The sequence below is a fragment of the Girardinichthys multiradiatus genome, chromosome 7, assembly GCF_021462225.1.
Source record: "Girardinichthys multiradiatus isolate DD_20200921_A chromosome 7, DD_fGirMul_XY1, whole genome shotgun sequence".
NCBI classification, from domain to species: Eukaryota; Metazoa; Chordata; class Actinopteri; order Cyprinodontiformes; family Goodeidae; genus Girardinichthys; species Girardinichthys multiradiatus.
The window spans coordinates 13173848-13197960 of record NC_061800.1 but is presented as its reverse complement, the minus strand read 5'-3'; the positions used below and the strand labels follow the sequence as shown (position 1 = coordinate 13197960).

Below are 24113 nucleotides of genomic sequence, written 5' to 3'. Positions count from 1 at the left end.
AGTCAGGTCGGCAGTCTTACCCATGATTGGGGTTTTGAGTGATGAACCAGGCTGGGAGTTTTAAAGGCCTCAGGAATCTTTTGCTGGTGTTTAGAGTTAACTCGTTGATTCAGATGATTAGGTTCATAGCTCGTTTAGAGACCCTTTTAATGATATGCTAATTTTGTGAGATAGGAATTTTGGGTTTTCATGAGCTGTATGCCAAAATCATCCGTATTAAGACAATAAAAGACCTGAAATATTTCAGTTAGTGTGCAATGAATCTAAAATGTATGAATGTTAAATTTTCATCATGACATTATGGAAAATAATTAACTTTATCACAATATGCTAATATTTTGAGAAGGACCTGTAATCTAGCATGTGTTTGTCATTAGGTTCTTTCTTTACATCTGATCCGCCTTTTAAAACATTTCCCCACAGACTATAAAGCGATTTATTAAAATCCATATAATACATTTTATTCTATTTGTTCAAAGTTCTTATAATGATTTGTATCTTCCCCTTCATCCCACCGTGCACAGAAATGAGAACAATCATTGCACATTTCAAAAGTAGTTTCACAAGAGCAATGTTTATTAAAATCCACATTTTTGTTTGTTCTTGTGAGCATTAGATGTCAGATTTACACAATATACAACTGGTGCATTTTGTAGCAAATATACGTTCTATTAAGACAGCAGCAGTAGATTTGGCTTGTACAAAAATACACATTTTGTTTTTGCAAACCATACCAGAAGGATCAAGATAGTGTGTATATCTATATATATATATATATATATATATATATATATATATATATATATATATTATAAAAATCTTACATATATCTATGTCATAAATATGCAAAACTATACAGGCTGAACATAATTCACGTTAGTGGAGCTAATTATAATAAACAAGGATAAAGCACAAACAACTAAAAACACTTTACACGACAATGATCCCCTTCCTCTGTTGTAATTCATTAAAAAAAACAAAAAAAACATGTGAAACCTGTTCACCGAGTTAAATTCAGTGAATTATGTTTGTTGTTGTAATAATAAAGTAGAATTAGGTCATTTATTAAGATATTAACAAGTATAAACAAGACACGAGAGGAAGAAGATTCTAGGAGGCATACAGGCAATGAGCTGTATTCCTGTTAAATTGGCAGATTTCCTAATAAAATATAGTGCTATTAAAGCAACATTAAAAAGAGATTTTAAGTAGAGCTGCACAGAAAATCAGCTGTTTGACCAACCTCCCAGTTAAAGACTCAAGAATCTGATCTTTTTCCACTGAGTGACTGCACCATACCAAGGGTCAACAGCTTGAGCTGACAAAATGGAAAATGTCACTGAAGACTGAACTAGATGTTGGATATTAATAAAAATGTCAACTGTGTTATTATTTTGTGTTCACCAAATGAGTGTCATTAATCATAGCCCACAATCATCAGATTAGGCAAAATATCAGTTAATGCAGATCAAAAAACCTTAGACTGGAGATCGGCCACAAATCTCTGATTGGTGCATCTCTATTTTTAACCCTCCTGCCATGGTCACAGATCCAAACCAGAGCTAACAATACCAAGAACACTGATGTGTGAGTGAAAGGACAGCTTATTTGAAAAAATAGCTTAACAATTCAAAAATGCAACAAAAGCTTTTTCCTGTTGAAAAGGTGTAGTTTAAAAAATGCACCTGTTAAAACATAAAGGTACAAATAATTTGATAATTTAAGTTATTAGTATATACAGAAAGAGCATTGACTTGTTTTCTACAGCTTTCATTTTTCAGAAGAAACAAAAAAGTAAAAGAAAAAAAGATGTTTCTATGAAAGATGATGGAAACATGAATGTAAGATAACAAATGTCAACCTAAAACACTTCCTGCTAATTTAGCCCACGAGTAAAAAAGGTTGTAATAGCTGTATAAACCATGTATAAAGTCAGAGCTAAAATCACTTCTAAATATTAGGGATATTTGGAAAATATTTTTTGATAATTAAGGTGCGTATTTGTACCTTCTAAAATACTGAGTACCATTAAAGTACTCTGCTTCATAAAAAAACATGTACTGTATATAGGGAATATAATACCAATAATGTCAACAGCTTTACACAAAGGACCACATATGATAAAAAAAAAACAGTCCCCCATTTACAATTTGTTTGTACAGTTCATATTTACACATATGACTCTTCTGCAAAGAAGAGCTGTTCGAAGTCCTCCAGTCGTGGGTCGCTGCACCGCCTGCTCTGCCACTCCTTCTTTCCCTGCGCAATCGCTATCGCCACCTCCTGACTCCTCCGAATGCAGGAGTCAGCATCCTCCTGACCCTGCGAGGAAAAGTAGTCCCTCACCACCCGGTTGGCAGAAGGAGAAAGGCAGAGCTGCGCCTTAGAGTTGCTGGACTTCACATCTGATGCTCTCAGTCTGCTGTCCTTCAGCTGCGTTCCATTACCAAAAGGTGTATTAAGGGTAAGGCTCTTGGAGATGTCTGAATTAGCAGAGACCTTAGCAGGCTCAGACGCTCGGCGGGGAAGAGTCTTCCGTCCTTTGTGACCTTCCACAGCAGGAGTAAGAGAGTGGGATTTTGGCCTTTGGATGACCAAGGTGGTGGTGTTTTGTCCATAGAAAACACTCTGCGGGGGCTGCACTCTCTCAGTCCCTGATGATCTTTGCGAGACCTCAATTCCTGTTATCAGTTTGGGAGTGTCTGATGAGGTTGGGTTTGAGCATTTGTAAGTGCAGCTCTGGTCATTGAACTGCCTCAGCTCTTTGACAGTCAGGGGTTTCTCTGCTCCTCTGTAAAAAGGAGAGGGGTTTCGCTGAAGCTGAATAAGAGCCTGTTGGTAGGATGGAGGGCTGTTAGATCGCTGTTGGCAGTTTTTATTTGTCACTGCAGTATCGTCAACAGGCACAGAGGAACCACTACTGTTTAGGTAGGAGTTCCCATTTACCACAGGCAAGTCCTCCAAGTGTCCACTATCAGGTTGTCTTAGAGACAAGCAGCGGTCCTTCTTAAGCCAGGTGTTCGGGTGAAGCCCATGGGACTGGGAGGAGATTTGGTTTCCCCTAGGAGGATGAACGGATGGTTGCCAATGAGGCAGGGTGTCCCTCTGAGGTGGGGAGTCTCTGGGTGACTGCTGAGTAGCTGCACCATTCGTAGTATAGTCAGTGGAGTACTGTGAAAAGGCAGAGTCTAAAGAGCTGAGGGAGGAACCAGTTGGAGAAGTCGCAGGCGAAGACAGGCTGGAACAGCTGGCATCCAGTCGCAGTGGAGGCAGAGGTGCATGCTTCATCTTCCTCCGTCCACTGCTGGCTCCTCTCTGAACACACCTGTCCTTGCCCTCCTCGTTTAGCTGCAGCCTGGTCAGCCCCTGCTCCACAAACACCTCGTCCTCCTCCCCTTCTCCTTCCATGGCTGCATCATAGCTTGCCTTCCTTAAAGGTAAATGGTGGTTATCTGTGTTAACCATCACAATGCTGGAAGATGGCAGGTTTGCTAACGCCAAGGCAGGCTCGGAACTTCTCCGAAGCCTCCTGGGACCATGCAACGAGCCGTTCCGGGGGTGTCGTACTGCAGGGCTGAATCTCTTTGGTCTAGCCAGAGGGGGGAGCTGCAGTAGGTGGTCAGTGTCAGGGTCTGGTTCAGGGTCACCATCACTCAGAGTGATGACCGAGTCCCGGCTGCGGGTATCCGGCTTGGCTTTTTCACGAAGCAGCAACTGTTCCTGGTAGGGAGACTCAGGATCATCATTCAGCTCATTCTCGAGACTGTCGTAGGACGAGTCATTCATTTGGAAGGAAGATACATCTGGAAAGACAAAAAAAGGTAAAGGTTATTGACTTTTAAGTGATTTTTAAAATCGCTTTAAAAGTGGATTTTTAAATACACTTGTGGACTTGGAGATTATTTAAAAAAGGGGTCCAGTTTGCAAACGCCAACTTCGGCTTTCTTAGCTAGAGGCCACAACAATAGTGGGTATGGGTAAAAAACTTGTCCTGACTTTGTTTCTATTGAACATCAAATGAAAGTTGAAGAACTAACCCGAAAGGGTAAAAATTGTCAAAAAAAACAAAACATGGGCAACAATTGCTGTAGAAAAATCTTTCACCTGGCGCTACTTTAGCCATGTTCAGAATCTCCTTTTGAATTCTGATGTAGCTAATGTTGATGTAATCGCCACCAGCTGCTGGAGCACAGGTATTACAGCTTTTATTTTTAATTTGTTAACATTTTGTGGCATTATTAGCCTTTATTCACAAACATGTCAAACATGCAGCAATTTGAAACTCAGAAGTGCTGAATGGAGGACAAATAGGCTTTGTGTACAGGGCGCCTGCACTACCCATGCCATACATAGGTAGCGCAGGGTTTTGGGTTGAAATCCAACAAAGAAACAGATGGAGATTTGTTTCAGAAACTGCAAAGAAATATCAGTTAAAACATATGTATATCCAGAGTATTACTCTGGATGGATTCAGAGAAGTAGCAGGGGACCTCCCAACTGAAAATCACAGTGCACTGCTGAAGATGTGGAGAACAAAGGACAAAGCTTCATCCTGCTGTGAGCTCTTTGACCTCGAACAGTTATTTTTGGCATGAAGAAGAAAATCTGTGCTATGTATGAACGAAGGTATTCAGAGACATTTTAATCAGCACCTGTGACCCTAGCAGGCACTGAAATTACTAGAGGTCAATCTGCTGACCACAATCAACAGTTCTGAAAGACCCCAGGCACCTCGGCTAGATAGACAGACAGAGACAGTAAGTCTCAGTGCACATTACTTGTAGGAAGAACACAGTGAGGCTATATTACTACTTTCAAAAAGGGAATAAATGTTTGAAAAGCACACAGCAATTGTTTTAGTAGTTTACCCCTGCTGTGCTCAAAATGGGACTAAAAGCATGTAGGATTAAAGTTAATCAAACTAAAACATGAAATTTTGGCTTTCATTTATCTCTTTCCCTTTATTTTGGGTCTGCTGGCTCAGTATTTACCAGATCCATGGTCGCTGTTGCTCTTCTGGCTAATGTCTTTGAACAATAAGGTAACATCTCCCAGGAGATTCCTGCAGTTCTCTATGAGGAAGCGCACAAGCTCACACACCTGTGGAGAAAAAACACAGGTCAGTTAAATCACACTGCCAATCACATTTCAGCATTTTTTTAAATTTACGTTTCTGCAGCTGCTGACAGTTTGTTTTTCATTGTTTTATAGACACTTTGAAGGATAGTTGCTGTTTATTGTTTCAGTTGTTCAATCAGTTCCTCAGGGAAGCAGCCAAAGTTCAGCAGAAATTGAGCCAACAAGCAGTTTCAAAGTGTCCACATCAGCACAAAATGCAAAGTCAAATGCATGCAAGGATCACGTAGTCAGACCGCCACAGTTGGAGGAAATGCCTGAAATGAAGCATTCTCTCACAGTATTACTAATGAAAAGAAAAACATGTACTTAGAAAATATATAATACATTTTTTGGGTATGGCAAACAGATCAATTTCTGAACAATCAGAATAGTTCCTTTTAAAAAAGGGAAACACCCAGTTCACTGTTCCTTGAGTATTTGAAACAGCTCTATATCTAAAAAATGTCAGTAATCTAAAACGTGCCAACAGAAGGTAACTAGTAGATGAAACTGAACTGCAGATTGTAATTAGTCAATAAAATAAATTTTATAAAACTGTTAATCATATAAATATCAATTACTATTACTACCAGTACTGATAATGTTGATGACAATGGTGATATTCGTACCACTGACTTTATGCTTCCAGCACTTTTTGCATATTTTAACAAAAGCATGATATTTATAACTGTGACGAATTGGATGTAATAGTCAAAATATAACTTTTCCTCTCATTACATCCCTATGTGTAGTGCATCAGTATTGGGATCAAGAGGGTGACATTTATAGTGTCTAAGTGAAAAGGAAAATTATTGATCATCTGACCATCTTAGACTGAAAGTTTAATGCTTTTATAAACAGTCTATGAATGGCCTCAGGTGGTCATTTAATTAATAGATGAATCACTGAGAAAATAAGTCCAACCCTCCTCCCATCTCGGCTACTCCAAGCAAGCAACATGCTGAGGTGAGTGAATCTTTATCAATGCAGACAGACCACCCATACAACGTAGTATGAAATTAAGTACTGCTATTATTAGAACATTGCACCAACATCTGTTTAGCATTTTCATAATTTTGAGAGAGGGTGTATATATGGTGTCTCATTTTTTTATGTCCAAACAATCTGAATATTATGTGTGCTACTGTATGCTTTGATGGGCCTTATTTACTTAAAGTGGTACAACCTTATTTACCATTGAACACAATGCAAATTCCGATTAATGTTGAAGGGGTATTACTATGTATGTTGCAATGTGTTCTAAAGCAAGAAATACAATTAAACTTTGACATTTGAATTTCTGGTAACACCTTTCATCATGAGGGTAATACATAACTGTAAACATTTAACCTGTAACCAATGCCATTTATCAATACAATAGATACTGTTGTATGTCGATGCTGCTTCAGGGTGCTGGAGACTCTGTCAGCTTTGTTGTTTAGAACCATGATCTTAATGATTTTGTAAGAGGTTTCGAACAGCTACCAAAAGCGGTGCTTTCTGGTCACTCAGGTTATCATAGGAGTGCTGTGATGACATCAACTACCCAAGTCCCGCAAGAGTATTTGCATTCACAGCTTCTCAAACACATCCTTCTCAGTTCTGGAAAATGCCCTGATGTTTTAATGTAACACAGTTTCTAGCTCTGATACTTGCTAACTTTATGAGAATGACAAGTCCAGAAGACTTGACTCCATAAACAATGTGTTTCATAATACAAACTTGAATGTTTAAGAGCGAAGAAAGTCTCACAATTTTGGTTTACTGGAAGGATGGACATTCCAACAAGGTGAGGTTTTCAAAAAACATGGTGGCAGTGTGTTTGCTTTGCTATCAGCTCAGACTTCAAACAGATCCCAAAGCTTGTCTGAAGCCACCACCTCTTAAACTAAACAGAGAAAATGTACTAAACACTAAAGTCATCGTCCTACACAAACACCAGAGTCGCAAACTGTGGGAAGTTTCCACTGAAATCTGCCTGTCGGGTTTATACAAGAGTTGTTGTTCCCGCCGCTCTGCCTCCATGATAAATACAGTGGAGATGAACATATACATTGGCTTGCAAAAACATTCAGAAGTGGTAAACCTTTCGCATTTTGTCGCATTAAAACTAAAAACATTCATGTATTTCAATAAGATTTTATGTGACAAACCAACATAAAGTACAGCAGATTTGAAGCTTTTTTACAAATAAAAATATAAAATGTGTGGCAGGCATTTGTATTCAGCTTTTTTACTCTGATACCACTAAATAAATTCAGTGCATCCTTTCTCCAACTATTTGGTGAAGGCCTCATTTTGGTGATGTAGGCTACATAGGGTAAACACTAAATATTTGGAGGAACATTGCTCAGATGACAAAAAATGTAAACTTTATGGCCTGCATGCAAAACACTTTGTGGTGGAAGCTAACATCGCAAATCCCACTGAACAAACGTTTTACTATGGAGAGTCATGGCGAAGGTGCTTTTCCTCAGGATGAACAGGGAAGCTGGTCAGACAGAGCAAAATACAGTAAATACTGGGACAATATCTGTTAGAGGCTACAAAAGAGTTAAGTTGAGTGGAGGTTCACCTTCAAGGAGAACAATGGCCAGAGCAACAATAAAGCGATTTAGATCCAAGCATAGTTATGTGTTAGAATGGCCCAGTCAAGTCCAGATTAAGCCAGTTCAACTCACAGACATCCTTAATTCAAATCAGGCTGAGCTTGAGATAGATTTATGAAATCAAAAAAATGGCAGTCAGTTTCAAATTTGCAAAGATGATAAAGGCATACCCCAACATGGCTGTAAGTGCAGCAAAAGGTGATTTTACAAAGTATTGTCTCAAGAGGGCTGAATACAAATGTATATCACACTTCAGATTTTTTACTTTGATAAAAAAAGAAAGCAAAGAACATGTCCTTTCCCTTCCAGAGGTCTCGCATTATTCTTGCATATTAGAAAAAGTAATACATTCACCACTTTTTTTTCCCACAAAAAGCAGTGGGAAAAAAATATCTGTATATATAAAATTCACAAAAATCTCATCCCCTCTGTCACCCCTCCTCTAATCCACCTTAATTGACCAAACTAGCGATGTCAAATGTTCACCTTAATACCTCTACTTTTGGATCTGCCTTCGCTTGCCATAGAATAACCACAAAGGCCTTGCAGTGATTTGCATCAGGAGGAATGAAACTATTTAACTTTCCAAGTAATTTGGATTAAAGGCATGATAACTTCAGTGATTGTTGCTCTTCTCTGACATCTGTCTGCAAAATGGCATTCCACTGTCTCATTCCCAAACAACAGCCCACTGTTTGTTATACAGGTCCTTCTCAAAAGATTAGCATATTGTGATAAAGTTCATTATTTTCTATAATGTAATGATGAAAATTTAATATTCATATATTTTAGATTCATTGCACACTAGCTGAAATATTTCAGGTCTTTTATTGTTTTAATACGGATGATTTTGGCATACAGCTAATGAAAACCCAAAATTCCTATCTCACAAAATTAGCATATCATTAAAAGGGTCTCTAGGTAAGACACAGAAAGAAATTTCTGAACGAATAGGCTGTTCCCAGAGTGCTGTATCAAGGCACCTCAGTGGGAAGTCTGTGGGAAGGAAAAAGTGTGGCAGAAAACGCTGCACAACGAGAAGAGGTGACCGGACCCTGAGGAAGATTGTGGAGAAGGGCCGATTCCAGACCTTGGGGGACCTGCAGAAGCAGTGGACTGAGTCTGGAGTAGAAACATCCAGAGCCACCGTGTACAGGCGTGTGCAGGAAATGGGTTTCAGGTGCCGCATTCCCCAGACCTGGGCTACAGAGAAGCATCACTGGACTGTTGCTCAGTGGTCCAAAGTACTTTTTTCGAATGAAAGCAAATTTTGCATGTCATTCGGAAATCAAGGTGACAGAGTCTGGAGGAAGACTGGGGAGAAGGAAATGCCAAAATGCCAGAAGTCCAGTGTCAAGTACCCACAGTCAGTGATGGTCTGGGGTGCCGTGTCAGCTGCTGGTGTTGGTCCACTGTGTTTTATCAAGGGCAGGGTCAATGCAGCTAGCTATCAGGAGATTTTGGAGCACTTCATGCTTCCATCTGCTGAAAAGCTTTATGGAGATGAAGATTTCATTTTTCAGCACGACCTGGCACTTGCTCACAGTGCCAAAACCACTGGTAAATGGTTTACTGACCATGGTATCACTGTGCTCAATTGGCCTGCCAGCTCTCCTGACCTGAACCCCATAGAGAATCTGTGGGATATTGTGAAGAGAACGTTGAGAGACTCAAGACCCAACCCTCTGGATGAGCTAAAGGCCGCTATCGAAGCATCCTGGGCCTCCATAAGACCTCAGCAGTGCCACAGGTTGATTGCCTCCATGCCACGCCGCATTGAAGCAGTCATTTCTGCCAAAGGATTCCCGACCAAGTATTGAGTGCATAACTGTACATGATTATTTGAAGGTTGACGTTTTTTGTATTAAAAACACTTTTCTTTTATTGTTCGGATGAAATATGCTAATTTTGTGAGATAGGAATTTTGGGTTTTCATGAGCTGTATGCCAAAATCATCCGTATTAAGACAATAAAAGACCTGAAATATTTCAGTTAGTGTGCAATGAATCTAAAATATATGAATGTTAAATTTTAATCATTACATTATAGAAAATAATGAACTTTATCACAATATGCTAATTTTTTGAGAAGGACCTGTAGATGGCACTTGTTAAATGGCTCTCCAAGCTTAGTTTTTATAGGCCTTTAATTGAATGTGAAACCTCATACACGGGCCCAAAAATAGTTTTCCGAAAACTTAAACGAATTTGCATCGACAATTTATATTCTACTGAACTGCCGCCTGCAGATCTATGACATTTGTGGGTGATTTATGAGGGTCAGAAACTAGCAAAGATGCATCCAAGATAGACTAAAGAGTGAATTATGGACATTTTTCTTCTGAACAAGAAACAATTAAGTTTGACAATTTTTAAGTTTGGCAAGTTTTTACAGCAATAAAAAAGCACTTTAAAGTTTGCTAAAACATACTATAAATATTTAAAAAACTTTTATCTTTATGTTCATAATAACATTTCCAGAAACTTTTGCTGGCTGCTGTAAATTCTTTGTAAATGAATATGGTAAAGGACAAAAGAAAAAATATCTGTGTTATTTATCTGATATTATCCTTCTCTGACTTGCCAATCTCTGTTTCACTTTGCAGCTTTCCTGCTCATCCTGAATTCCTTCTCGTCACTCAGCGAGAGCTGCTACGTGATACAACACACTGCTGAAGAGAGCCTGCAGGCATCCAGTAGGGTTTCAGCCATCCATCCATCAGCAGCCAATTCACAACTGTTCTTCTTTTGCCTCAGTTGGATGTCAGCTTTACATTTTTAACCACATTCACAAAAACACTGAAAAAATTTCAATTAAGTGTTAAATACCTGTTGGTTGCACAAAGACACATCCATATAGTGCCTTGCAAAAGCATTCACTCCTTTTAAATTTTGTCACATTTTGTCATGTTACATGCATATCCAGAATCTTCTTTTCAAAACTTCTCAACCCAAGTCAGATCAATGGAAAGTAAATCTTTTAGTCTAGCCACAGATTCTTAATTGGATCAAAATCTGAACTTTGACTGGGTCGTTCTAACACATGAATGTGCTAATAACATGATCTCAACCATTCCATTGTACCAGCTTCCCTGTCCCTGCTAAAAAAAAAATACATCCTCACATCACATGATGCTTCCACCACCATATTTCATCCTGGGGACGGTGAGTTAAGGGAGATGTGCGGTTGGTTTCACCCATAGTGTTTTGCATTTAAGGAAGAACATTCAATATTGGTCTCATAGGAAGGTACTCTGCCACCGTCCATGTAGGGGATGCAGCAAATATGTTTTCAAACTGCAATTTTGGGTTTCATTCAGCAATAGCCTCCTTCTTGGCACTTTTCCATAAAAACCAGATTTGTGGAGTTAATAACTAATAAATGTCCTACTGATATATTCTTTGCAGCTCTCCCAGAGGCTTATTTACTAATGTGACCCAGTGCAATCAATGCCTCTGAAGGCAGCTGATTGCACTGGATTATAATTACGTGTGTCAGAGTAATGGAGGGTGATTAGCCATGTATGCCACACTTTGACATTGATTTGTAAAACAAATGTGAAAAAAAAAAATCGGTTTTCCTTTTAGTTAACAATTATGTGTATCCCAAAAAACAATCATGTAAATAGAAGATTGTGTTTGTAATGGAAAGAAGTTGTAGGGGTGTTTTGCAAGGCACTGTTTATCAGTGCCACACAGTTACTATCCACAAGTCACTTAAGCACCAATAGCTTTGCACCTACTTCCTGTTTCAGTGACATAAAGAAGTCCGTGCAGTTTTAAAAGCCAAACCAGACCAACGTAAAAGACTGGCAAGCAATTTTTTTAACCACAGTTGAGAGAAAAACAAACTGTGCACAAACTAAAGCTGCAATTACCTCAGAATCTCCCACACAACTATGTTCAGCCGAAAGCATTTAAATTATATGCTGCATGAAGGAGAATCAGACACTCGGGCAGAACAAAATCTGCTAAATCTCAGTGTCCACGTGTCTGCCAACAAGATTAGGAACCAGTGGAAAGTGTCCAAATCTCAGTTTGTTATTTTGTAAGATCCCCCCTCCCCCGTTAGAAAAAGGTTCCCTATGCTTGGAACGAACATACAAACATCCAGTGTGGTGGCAAGAAAAATGTGACCAGGGGAGTATTTGTGAAACAGATCTTCTGGCATTTGAGAGTGTTGACGATTTTTGTGCTGACAAGTGTGTGTGTGTATGCATATGTGTGTGAAGAAAGAAGGAAGGGGGTGTTTTCAGTGACAATGCTCCACACATACTTGGAGTTGGGATTGTATAGGAAATTCTTTTAATGTTTTCTCAATGAACCACTCTAAGGAATACACACACATTCGCTTTGCCTCACTCACATATTTGAAAGGATAAGCAAAGAAACCACCCACAAAGATTGTCACTGTGATAAACTATCAAAACTGACCACAAATCAGAAAGATTTGTGTGTTGGATTTTCTTAAGAGCTACAGGATCAATTCTGGAGTAAGCAGCTCTCGTAGAGAACTGGACCCACTTCAGGTCAGACTGGCTGGCCAAGGTGCAGTAAGATACCTTTAGAATCTCTTTTAGATTCACAAGAGTATACCATTTACAAGGTATATAACAAAGACTGTTAATATATTAGGATTTGTTGACAAATGACTGGTACCAGGATAAAGGTTTTAGGAAAGGATGCAAAGCAAATGTGACACATTTATACATAAATATGCAAGCATTGAAACACTTACTAAACATACAGCAGAGCACTTTAGTTTTCCAAAGCCTTGTCTTAAAATAAAAATTAAAAGCAAAAGATGCGTTACCAGAGAAACTTAATAATGATAGCCATCAGTTGTCAGGCACTGTTAAGCAATTGTAGATCAATGCCTTGTACTTTCAAACTATGCAACATACTCACTACAATAATTATATGCCTACATAGATATTTAAAGACAGATAAACATGCTCACAATTTCTGCTATAGTTTAAATAGGAGTTTCAAAATGCTACTTTTCTAACTTCCTAACAGCTAGCTGTGCTGCCGGGGTGCTGGACAGGACTTTTCGGTGTGCCTTCTACAAAGGGGCCTTTAGTATAAACCGTTCATCAGTTCATATTTGCCAACAGATGTTTGGTACCTGCTTTGAAAACTGTTAATTCAATATAATTTTTTGAGATTCTTCTGAAAAAGAGTTCAATTAACATGTAGCACTGGGAGGTCACAGGTTTAATTTGGTTTGATCAACCGTGGTGGAAAAAGAGGCAAATTGACCTGAGGTCATACTGAAGTGCTAACACAAGTTTGCTAGCTTGTAAGAAGTGGAAGTTTGGGTTCAACTTATTTCTATTCATTTCTTGCTGTGTAAAGTTCCATATTAGTCAAATCCTTCATTAACTATGCACATTCCTGGAATATTAAAAATGATAAAGTTAGCTCCCAATTTTACACAGAAGCTTGAGGTTTAGTTAAAAAAAAAAAAAAAAGTGGACTTATTGGGAGGTAATGACAACTAATAGCAGTTCTCACAGTGTGGAACCTGATAAATAGACACCGTTTACCTGCAAGTGCTTAAACTTTCCTGTTATGTCTTGCTGTAATCCCAGATGTTTTAATCTGGGCAGAATACAAGAATGTAATGACTTCATTTTATGACTACTTCTATGCAGGAGCGGCTCAACAGCTCTCAGGCTCTCCACAGCTGCCCCCCTACTTTTATGTCCTTAAAATACTTGTAATTACTAATTGCTTGTTTGTCCAAAGGCCTCTAACAGCCTTCAAATTAAACATTAATTTACCAAAAATATATAATTGTCGATATAATCTGAGGTCGCTGAAAAACTTAGTTACTACCCTACATCAAACACTGTCTGCTTACTGCTCCATTGCCGTATCTGCGTGTGTCTCAAGCACTTTAACGAGGCAATCTGTCTGCAGCCCAGCAGAGTGGAGAAACGGGGCTGTCCAAGTTTCTGCAGTTTTTGTCCAGGTGATGTTTTAACACACAACAGGAAAGGCAACTTAAGTTTGCAATGAATGAAAGCTCAGCTGAAGTGACCAACGTTCACAGTGTAATATGTTTATTAATAGTTTGACGACAGTGACTCGTGTGATTTTTAAGAGCATCACCATATTTCCCTTTTTCAGTTTAGCTCACACGATAACAGTTAATGGACAGATTAGCTACGAAAAATTTTTTGTTTTTTCTTTTTTAGGGGCTAGAGTTTCACTGACGTCTCTGTATGATCAATATCACGGCAATGAGGTACAATAAAACCAGGTTACATGCATTTGGTCAGATCGGGAAAATAATGAATTGGCTTCCATTAGGATAAGATTTCTAAATATAACTGCTTGTGTGACCTGTGTTAGTGTGATCATTGCTGGTTTCATATCGTTATAGACTCTTGTAATAAATGAGATAATTCTTCCAAATCTTGATGATTGCATGTTGCAGATCACTATGAAAAGGAAATTTAAAAATGGAGACACTTCCAGTTTATTGGGAAAAAAAGAGACAGACCTGAGACATGATAGAGAGACCAGGAGGGCCACAGGCGAAGGAGGCCACTGAAAGTGCAACAGGCGAAGAAATGAGTGAAGATTAGAAAAATGATGTTGGCATAAGCAGTAAGGATGAGAATATTTTCAGAGACAGAGAGAAAGAAAGAAGACAGTGCAGAAGAAACTGATGAAGGAGAGAAGGAAGGCAGAGTCAGGGAATCCACCCTATCCAGCTGGACCACCTGGTATAGATTTATTCTTGATATACATTTTAGTGCAGAGATATTATATATTTCAATGAATGATGTATCTGCACAAGTCTACAGGTGTGTTAAGTAGTTAGATAGTCCAGGTTTTATAGATGTAGTCAATTTATGTTATAATTTTATGTATAATAAAAGCAAATCCCATGTGCAGAAACGCAGTGAAATCTGTATTAGATCATTCTAATTGTCACTATATATGTTTTTAGATCAATTAACTTCAATGAAGAGGTCCAGCATTGCCACCTTGAATGGAACTTTTGCGCCTCCTATGCCCCCACATGTAAAGTTTTCTAGATCCGCCACTGCTTTTACGTGAAGGCTTGTGAATGGGGGGCTCTCAGAAACGAGGAAACAGCTAGCCTGCTTCAAGCAGAAAACTTGGCTCAAAAGTTGCTGATTATTCCACATTATACTGTTTTCTGTTGGTTAAATCTAGAAAAGAAACAAGAAAAGGGTTTTAAAAGGCAGTTGATCCCTGGATCTTACAATTAGGACAAAATATATAGAATCTTGAACTACAAAAGGCAACTTTGGAGGGCAGTAAGTATTAGGTGTATTAGTTTATATATGTCAACTTAGTAAAAGTTAAGAACTGTCAGTCAGTCAGTCATTTTCTACCGCTTATCCATAGTGGGTCACGGGGGAACTGTTATAACAAAAATCTGTTTTTGCAATAATTTAGGTTTGCATCCAGTTTAAGCTAATTTAACAACAACGCTAAACTTGCTAGCAAGCTGAGCTTCATTGTCAATCCACAATGTAGCTTTGGTTGTCAGGTGAAAGGTTGGCATGGCACCCTTCAGACTAGCTTTAAAAGCTTTATTACAATTTCACAAATGTTTTATACCTCAATCAAAAATTATTATTTTTTCTTTCAGGACTCGAACCCAGGACCGCTCCCTCAAAGACTGAAGCCTCTATACACGGATTGACGCGCCCTATTTTTCCTTTTCTCCATTAGAGTTAAAAACAGATGGGCAAAATTAAAATGATTTTAATAATTAGTCAGAATTTTACATATTTAGTTAAGAATTTTTTGGATTATTACCATTTTATTTCAGTTTTTGTTTTACAGTTAAACTTACAAGATTTCTTTTTTTTGTTTGTTTTTTAAAGGTATTGTTTTAGGCACTAGCTGCCTTTATTTTTTTTTTTCCAATTTTTGGAAAGTAAGCTGAAAGGAAATAGGGTGGAGAGTTCAGGGGAAGGGTATGCAGTAAATGTTGACATTCTGTGATTTGATCCCACGATGCCCAATTTACATGATTTCTAGTCAAAAATATAAAAAAATAAAATAAATAAGGGAAATAAAATAAATGCAAGTTGTTAAAACTTGTTATTTGGTTAAAATCTAACAACTACTTTTATCAGTGTCAGAATATTAACAGGAAAATTGACTTACGTCTAAATTTAAGGAGGCTAAATGTCAGCTTGATTTCTAGTCTTTAAACAAATGCTAAGCGTCAAATTGAACCACAGCTTTCTCACATAAGTATATCTTACCAGATCTCAAATCATTGTGTTATATCCACTAAATAACATTCAATTACACCTTTGTAAAGCAAAAGACTATAAAACATGCCAGTGTGCATATTTTCTGTACCTTTTTTGTGGCCTCTCCCTCCATCTCAGGAGTGCTCGGGGTCGGAGGCCAAAGCATGCTGGGAGCAATACAGACAGACAGGTTGAAGGCATTCATCTGGTTGTCGTGGGCGCTCCCTTGTATATGATATAGCACAGCAATCACATGACGCAGCAGAAGCAGATTCTCACTGGGAAGGAGGTGCAGCAGCCTAAAACAGAATGATTGACAGACAGGGTATGTAACAACAGGCAGAAAACAAAGACATAAAATCTGCCATAAAAGACTGATTTATGCTTGGTCCCACAGTGTGAATGTGGGTTTTTAATATTTATAGACTCTAGGCTCTACAGCAGCATCTTGGTAGATTCCATTCTTTGCTTTAAGGTCGCGTGATATTTATTTTTCATACAGCAAAAGGAATTCAGTTTGTTGCTTCTGGAATAAAAGCGGTGCTGGGTGTCATGCGTTTAATCTATATACCAAACAAACATGACCTCCTTGAGACACAGCTGAGCAGTAAAATTCTGAGCAGAGAGGAAGAATTTGGGGCCCAAAATATGAACCATTCCAGGATTTCAAGCTCCTACCTCTGAACAGCTGGCAGCCTTGCCTCTTCTCCTTCCCGCTCCATCACATCCATCCACTGCTCGTACAGATCCACACTCAGTATGCTGCCCGGGATATTTCGCAGGAAGTCCTGTGAGCAAAGAATAAGGAAATGTTTTGTCTTAGTCAATCTTAAACACATTTAACATTAATGGCAACAGCTAAACATCGCTGATGTTGTGGTAAAACTCTTGAAAACCCCCAAGCTTTGTTGTATTTTCTTAAATCTATGTCTTAAAATCCTTTTAATATTCAGTCATCAAAAGCTTCACAACACAAATGCTGAGTTAATGACTTTAAACTGCCTTGTATTCACACTCCCTGAACTTTTTTGCACTTAGTTCCTGTACAACCACAAACGTCAGTATATTTTATTGCATCAGACAAACACAAAAGTAGCACCGAACCGTTAAGTGGAAGAAAAGAACGTATATTGGTTTGCAAAAAAAAAAACTGAATATCCCCTGAAAATTTTCAAGGGACATGGACAGTTTTTTCAAGGCACTGCACGTTGTCAAAAGTAAATGGGAAAAAAAAACAATTTTTTCATGCAATGGATTAATTAATCTTTAAATCTGCTTGTTTTTTCTGTCTCAGAAGAAGCTAGTTGAACAACTGAGCTGCTACCTGGATGCCCAACATCATAGTGCCTGTTTGGCCTGGAAGCTGAACAAGGCTACGACTTGTTAGTGTGACTGGTTCCATGTCTGGCAGCCAGGACTGAGACAGATTACCCTGTCTAGACCCAGGAGACTTTGGACACAGTTAAGTCAAACCTTCTGTCTGGTTTTAAACGTGTGAGACGGGGGAGAACTGGGTGAGGGTGTTACCTTGAGGACAGCGGCAATGACAAACACAGACTGGTGTGTGATCTCGGGCTCCTCCGTCCCGCTGTCCAGTCTGTCTCGAAACTCCCTGCAAGCTTTAGCACCAGCCGACCGTCTGAAGATGCCCTTTGTGTATGGCCCTTCCTGATAGAGAAACACCAACATTTCCTGGGGAACAGAAGGAAACACGAGACTTACTTATTTAATTGCCTCTCTCTCCACCGACCCCAAAATCTTTAATCTCAGGTCCTGACCCCGTCCAGCTAGCCCGAGTGACCTACTCAGCTCACCATGACGGGTTTAGGCAAGCCTTGATCTGAAGAGCATACAGAGTTCAGAGGTTGTCCAAATAGCTGTCCCTGAGTAGGAGACAGCAATGATGGGGAAAGAGGCAAGCTGTCCAGCTGGGTGCTGGAACCCTTCCAGAAAGGCCAGTTGATCAGGGATCTCTTTCTCTTAAAGGTCTTCTGCTGACCAGGTTCTGCCAAAAGAAAAATAAAGAAGATGGAGCTCTTGGTTTCCGCTGAGTTTTGCATAATAGAAGCTAAATTCGTTTAAGAACAATTGACACCAGAGCACATCGAGCAAACAAAACTGTGTAGATCCCAAATAACAAGTCTCCATGACAGCATTTAACTTGTATTTGTATTTAAAGTTACTCATGGAGAACACACACATTTCATCATCATGGTCCCAATGGCTGTAGTGCATGACAATGGCATGCAAAGTCACAATTCATGTGAAAATATTTCATGACAGAAAATCACTGATCTCTGGTTGCTTGTAGTAAACCATGAAATGTATATGCATGGCACCTGCTTTATACGCAGTTTTTTGCTGTCCACCATTTAGGAGTGATCAGATGAGCTATCCTGCAGGCATTTTAGAAAGGCATGCTTTAAAGAGACAAAGGGCAAAACTAAATATTTGCAACAAAAAGCTGCAAATTGTTCTGGAGGGAATGTGCAGAGCTAGAAAAAGATATTATTATTATTTTTCTAGTATGTTGGGACCCACAGCAATGAGTTACAACAGGAAATGCGGTACGGACTTTTCTGGAACTTTCAAAATTAATTGCATTTACCTACTTCCGGCACAACTTAGGAATTAGAGCAGACTTCCCATGATGCCACTGCCCATATAAACCCCCCACCTTTCCAATGGTCCGATCACTTCCACGCCGGTGATCATCGGGATAGGGGAGGCAAGCGCACTAATGTCTCTTTGCTGGCAAAAAGACATAAACTCTTCAAACTGGATCATAAGATCATGCGATCATATACACAAGATAAGTACTGATGAATTACTGTCTGTGTATCTGGTATATTCATTCATAAAAAGGGGAAATTAAGGTATAAGCATTGCTTACTTTCTCTCTGAGGCCTGCAGAAGCAAACTGTCCCAGAGAAGTCCCCAGTAGAGACGCTGTCTCTACAAGCCGAGTGAAGCGGGTTTCCCTGCCTGAGAGAAGGACAAGTAGCCGCATCACCGTGGTTACGGTAACGTGCAGTTTGGCCGGCCGACAGAACAGCCGCCACTCCACATAGCTAAGGAGGTTAGCTGTAGCTAACCGTTTAAAGACTGGACGTTTCTTCAAACTTCGCCGCCCTGGACAACGATCCTCACCACAGTTCAGGAGGTTAAGTGTTTGGGCAGAATAATATAGAAGAGATTTAGATTGAAATGATCTAAACGTTTTTCATTTTATGAAGTTTGGTTTTGTTTGTGTTGAACTCAGCTATCTTGGTGCTAGCAGAATATCTGCAGCACACGTGTTCAGGTTGTGTTCTGTGTTTGTGGGATTTTGAAGTTAAGAAATACAGAAGATCGGCCATAACGCGTCGTCCGCGCTTATGCATTTTAACCCTTTTATTGACGGTATTTTTAAAAAGGTGTGTGTTTGATTCTGGTGCTAAGCTATCAGCTTCTTAGTTAGCTTCAACTGCTAACAGGTAAGGACACGTGCTTGCTGCTAAATAATATTTACCCAGAAGGGTTTAATTTTCAATCCAGTAAATAATGTGTCCCTAACATCATTTTACTAAATTTGATAAGTAAACACCATTAAGACCCATTTCTCCAGAAAGATTTGGCTCTTTTCCAAAATATTTCCTTAATAATATTTCTTTAAATATTATTTTAATAAATAAAGGCAGCTAATTAAACACCGTTGAGAATTAGTCATCCAGAAGGTTGGTTTTATTCAGCAGATCATTCTTAAAACGTTATTTTATTAAAATAATATTTTATCTGATCTTGCATTGTGAATGGTTGCCTAAGTTAGTTCCAAGACTAACTTAACTTCATTTCCAGATTCTTCAAGATAATTCTTGGTTCTCAAACATAAACATTGCATTGTAATGTTGCATCACTCTTTTGGTCATGATTTTAACCATCTTTAATCAACTTGTTTATATTGTACATAGCCTATTAGTCTTCCCTATTCTTTAATTCTGCTTGGTAGTTTAGTTGGATTGTTTTAGCATAGTAAAGAGTTTGTTGATTGAAATATGTTTGACTTTGAGTTGACTTATTTTTGTTAATAAATTATTGTATTTTAAGAAATTGTGTGAATTAATTCCATGTGTGTACAGAGTTTATGCTGTTCAATAATGTCAGAGCTCGTCTCACATCTTTCTATTTTGTCCTAATACCATCACCTTACTGGGCTGATATTCACAGGACAATCCTTAACAGACCAAAATATTATTTGATAAAATATTAAAATATTAATATTAAATAATATTCTCAGATTCATAATCCCAATAAGTATTAAAGAAAGTAAAACTCTGTGTTCATGAAATAGAAAAGAGTGGATTTCTGAGAAATATACTGCCAAAAGAAATCCTTAAATTGTAGCTACAAGAACAGATTGTGAGCCATACAAAAGAAGGATGGGTATTTATAGACCACAGTACAGAAACAACAAAGAGAAAGGCCTACCCATTGAGTCGATTAAAATTAATTCCGTGTTCATGGTTGAGGACACTATTTATCTTAAGGCTTGTGTGTGTCAGTAGGAGTCTATATTTCTCCATGCATGGATATTCCTTGGCACACATGCATGGTGCCCCATGGTCTCCTGATATTTGTCACCATATGTCCTCCACTAAGTGTTTGCTATGTGGTGCAGAGTAATAATCTGCATCTGTTCTCTGTAAGTACAGGTCTGCAGTATATCTACACTTTCTCTGTGGCGTAATGACTTAGTATTTCTCCACAGTCTAAATTGGCTGTAAAAATGTACCCAAAAATATCTTTACCAAGTGATAATTATAGGTTCAAGATATGTACAGTGCCTCGCAAAGTATTCAAAGTAGCTCTGGCTGTATGTTTAGGATTCGTGTTCTGCTGGAAGGTAAACCTCCCCAAGTTTAAGTTAAGGTCAGAAAATTCCAATTTGGTCTCAGGTGACCAGAGGACCTTCTTCCAAATGTTTGTTGTGTCACCTAAATAGCTTGTGGCACACTGTAAACAGAATTCTTATAACTTTCTTTCAACAATGACTTTTTTTCTTTTGCATTCTTACACAAACACTCAATTTATGGAGTGCACAACTAACTTGTCTCGTCAACAGATTCTCCCACCTGAGTTCTGGATCTCTGCTGCTCCTTCACCACAACTTCATTCTTGACCTGTCTACTTTGTTCCTTGGTCTTCATGATGCTGCTTGTTTACTAATGTTCTCTAACAGTCCTCCGAGTCTTTCACAAAACAGCTGGATTTATACTGAGATTAAATTGCACACTACTTACTAATTGGGTGACTTTTGATCATATTTGGTGGCACAGGATTTTTATTTAAGGGTCTCATAGGAGGTTTTATTTAGTGACTGAATTTAAAAAGACTTATCAGATTTTTATTTATGCTCCATTTTAAAAACCATTTATAATTTTCCTACCAGTTCAGAACTATGTACTACTTTTTGTGGGTATACTAGATAAAAATGTTTGTGGTTGCAACGTAAAAAAATTTAAAAAAGGTTTAGGGATTTTAATACTTTTGTAATCCTTTGTTGGACTGGACAAGTTACCAAGAATGCTGGAATATGTTGGACTAAATGTATATTACCCTGGTCTTTGAGAATTACTTATACACCTCCCTATATATTTATATAACGATATTTATGTATATATGGTGATTTCATGTCAGTCGGTATTACTCAATATACTGCTAATGGTAACTAAACTAGCAGAAAGCACAAGCTTGTAGTAAATCTTTTAACAAGCTATTGTACTTGTACACAAGTGCCTGGAATCTGACTTGTCTACAATCTTGAAATAATGCCACTTATTTTATTAGGCAATTGTAATTTGTATTCAAGAGTGGGACTCGAACAAACAAAATATTCTTTAAGTGGGCGGAGGATCCCGTGGCCAAAAGCGGCCCCACAAAATACACCGCATACTGCTCATGGAGTTCATGATTTAACAATCTCTTGTGGCATCATGCCTAAATACACTCTGGAACAGAGTTCAACAGCAACACAGTCACTGGTCTGCTCTGGTACTTCTCAGAAGGCCTCCCTGTCATCAGAAAAAAAAAAAACCCAAAAAACATGACCTTTCTGCAAATCAGGTGCTAAATTATAACAGGTCAATGAGCAGGGCATAGGTTCAAAAAGTGAGGAATAAGGATGGAGGTACAGACTATAGCTTGTCCATAGAGAGGCAATGTCTCAAGATAATCTTCTGCTAAAGCGTGATGAACATACTCAGGATTTCACATTAGTGGATTTAGGTAATTAGCAAACAGGAACTTCATGCAAGAAGATCAATGATTTCTGTCGTCTTCTTTAAGCTGAAACAGTATCTATTGTTTTAATTTCATAGACACTTGTATAAGAAGCCTGACAGTGGATGCTGAGGTAAATGTTGCAGAAAATATGGAGGTACTTCACAAACATGCAGTGAGGCACTCCTCTCACTTACATGTGGTTGCTACTTGGTTAGAGGGATAGCTTTGATTTTGTTCAGGTAGAAAGTTGGTCTCAAGTGTGCTAGACTAGAAATGGTTTGGAACCCTTAGGGACACACTGCAGAGAAAAATGCACTAAACAATTCAGGTTAATTACTGAACCTGCTGTACCACCTCTACTCGCATGAACGTTCTGGTGCGAGTTAAGAAGTTACAAATGCAGTGGAGTTCACAAACAGCTTCACAGTGATTGAAATGGCTAAATTTTGTTCTTCCTGCAAAATCTATTGGTCTATTTGGAAAGACATGCAAGAAGTGGACGAAAATGCAAAATAGCCAACAATATTTTCTAAGAAGGGAAGTCTGGTGCAAGAGAGCAATACTTCAGCAGATACCAGAAAGGGTGAATGAACTTAACAAGATTACTTGTCTTTCTTTTCTTTTTGTGCTTACATCATCTTCACTGAAACATGCTGAATTTAAAATGTGGGCATACTTTTGCAAATTAGGTCTACTTATGCTACAGGAAATACAGGGAAAGGTTGTGTACAGTTAGCAATGCTAACTGTTATACAGAAAGGTGTTCATAGTAAAAACTAATTTAGCTAATCGAGTAGTTAATCTGATCTACATCTCAAATATTAGGTTTGACAGCTGTTAATTATTTTAGGAAAAAAATGTATTCTTCTAACATAAAAGATATGCTTTAACTGTTTGATTTGATTCTATCTGTATGGATACCTATTTCCCATACACTAGAGGATTTTACCTTCCAAGTATATTTCTAGTGCTGCAGAGAGAAAGGCATCTTTATATGTAGGGCTGTTCTGGACAAAATGCAGAGTTCTATTTGAAAATGTATGCATCATAGTACACACTTGCCAATTTTACGTTAAACCAAATAGCAGAAATCTTTTCTAGGGTTAATAATGAGAGCCCTCAGACGGGTTAAAATCTGTAGGTTTTAGAAAAATTGGAAATTGAATATCGGCTCTAAAACCCCCCCAAAAATCCTAATGTTTAAGGGTTATATTCAGACTCTGATCAAACAAAAATCGACCTCTTTTTCAACAGCAGAATGGCAGAAATGTATCAGAGGTCATCAAAACATAGCACAAAAACAACGTAATGATGACAGTTTCCATTATATTTAATTTGACTCCATTGAGAAGCACAGCAGGCTCCATTTAGTGGTTTGTGTTCTACTCTGAGCCTTAGTCGTTCTCCAACTCCAGCCAAGAAGCTTCTTTAACCCAAACCACAATTGGAGCAAATCATCTGGAACATTTTAAAGGGAAATTATAAAGCATGTTTGGGTGACAGAAATGGTATACTGGAAACATTTCTGTTTAGAGAGGGAGTGATGTGGTGGCCACACTTCTCAATATCATTGCGCAAGCAAAAGAGGTTGTGTCAAAATAATCCTCCCATAAATAAACTTGCAGATAAACCAAACTTGATGATTCATATCCGGAGAGCATTTGGCTCCAAAAGACGAAGCACTTAGGCTGTTTTATGGCATAATAATCATCTGCAAATGACATGGATTTTGATGGTCTGGAAAGTCCCATCATGCAGATGATGCCCATAGAAGAGGTTGGCGAGTTAGGATTAAGAGAGTACCGTTCTAATACTTTCCCAGAATATTTTGTATTCAACCTGAATAATTGTTTGTCTAAAAGTATCCCAGAGAA

The 24113-nt window shown here is 38.4% G+C and overlaps 1 protein-coding gene across 1 annotated transcript in view; it reads right to left on the bottom strand.

Moving 5' to 3' along the window:
* Window positions 1–555: 555 nt before the first annotated feature.
* Window positions 556–24113, bottom strand: part of arhgap20 (Rho GTPase activating protein 20) — a 41947-nt gene continuing 18389 nt past the window's right edge. Inside the window, exons 10-15 of the mRNA XM_047370038.1 lie at window positions 17793–17983; window positions 17506–17670; window positions 16657–16766; window positions 16088–16277; window positions 4992–5100; window positions 556–3803 (exon numbers count right to left, since the gene is read on the bottom strand). Of these exons, the coding sequence (XP_047225994.1) occupies window positions 2170–3803; window positions 4992–5100; window positions 16088–16277; window positions 16657–16766; window positions 17506–17670; window positions 17793–17983 (2399 nt within the window). The 3' untranslated portion in view covers window positions 556–2169. The remainder of the gene's footprint in view (window positions 3804–4991; window positions 5101–16087; window positions 16278–16656; window positions 16767–17505; window positions 17671–17792; window positions 17984–24113) is intronic.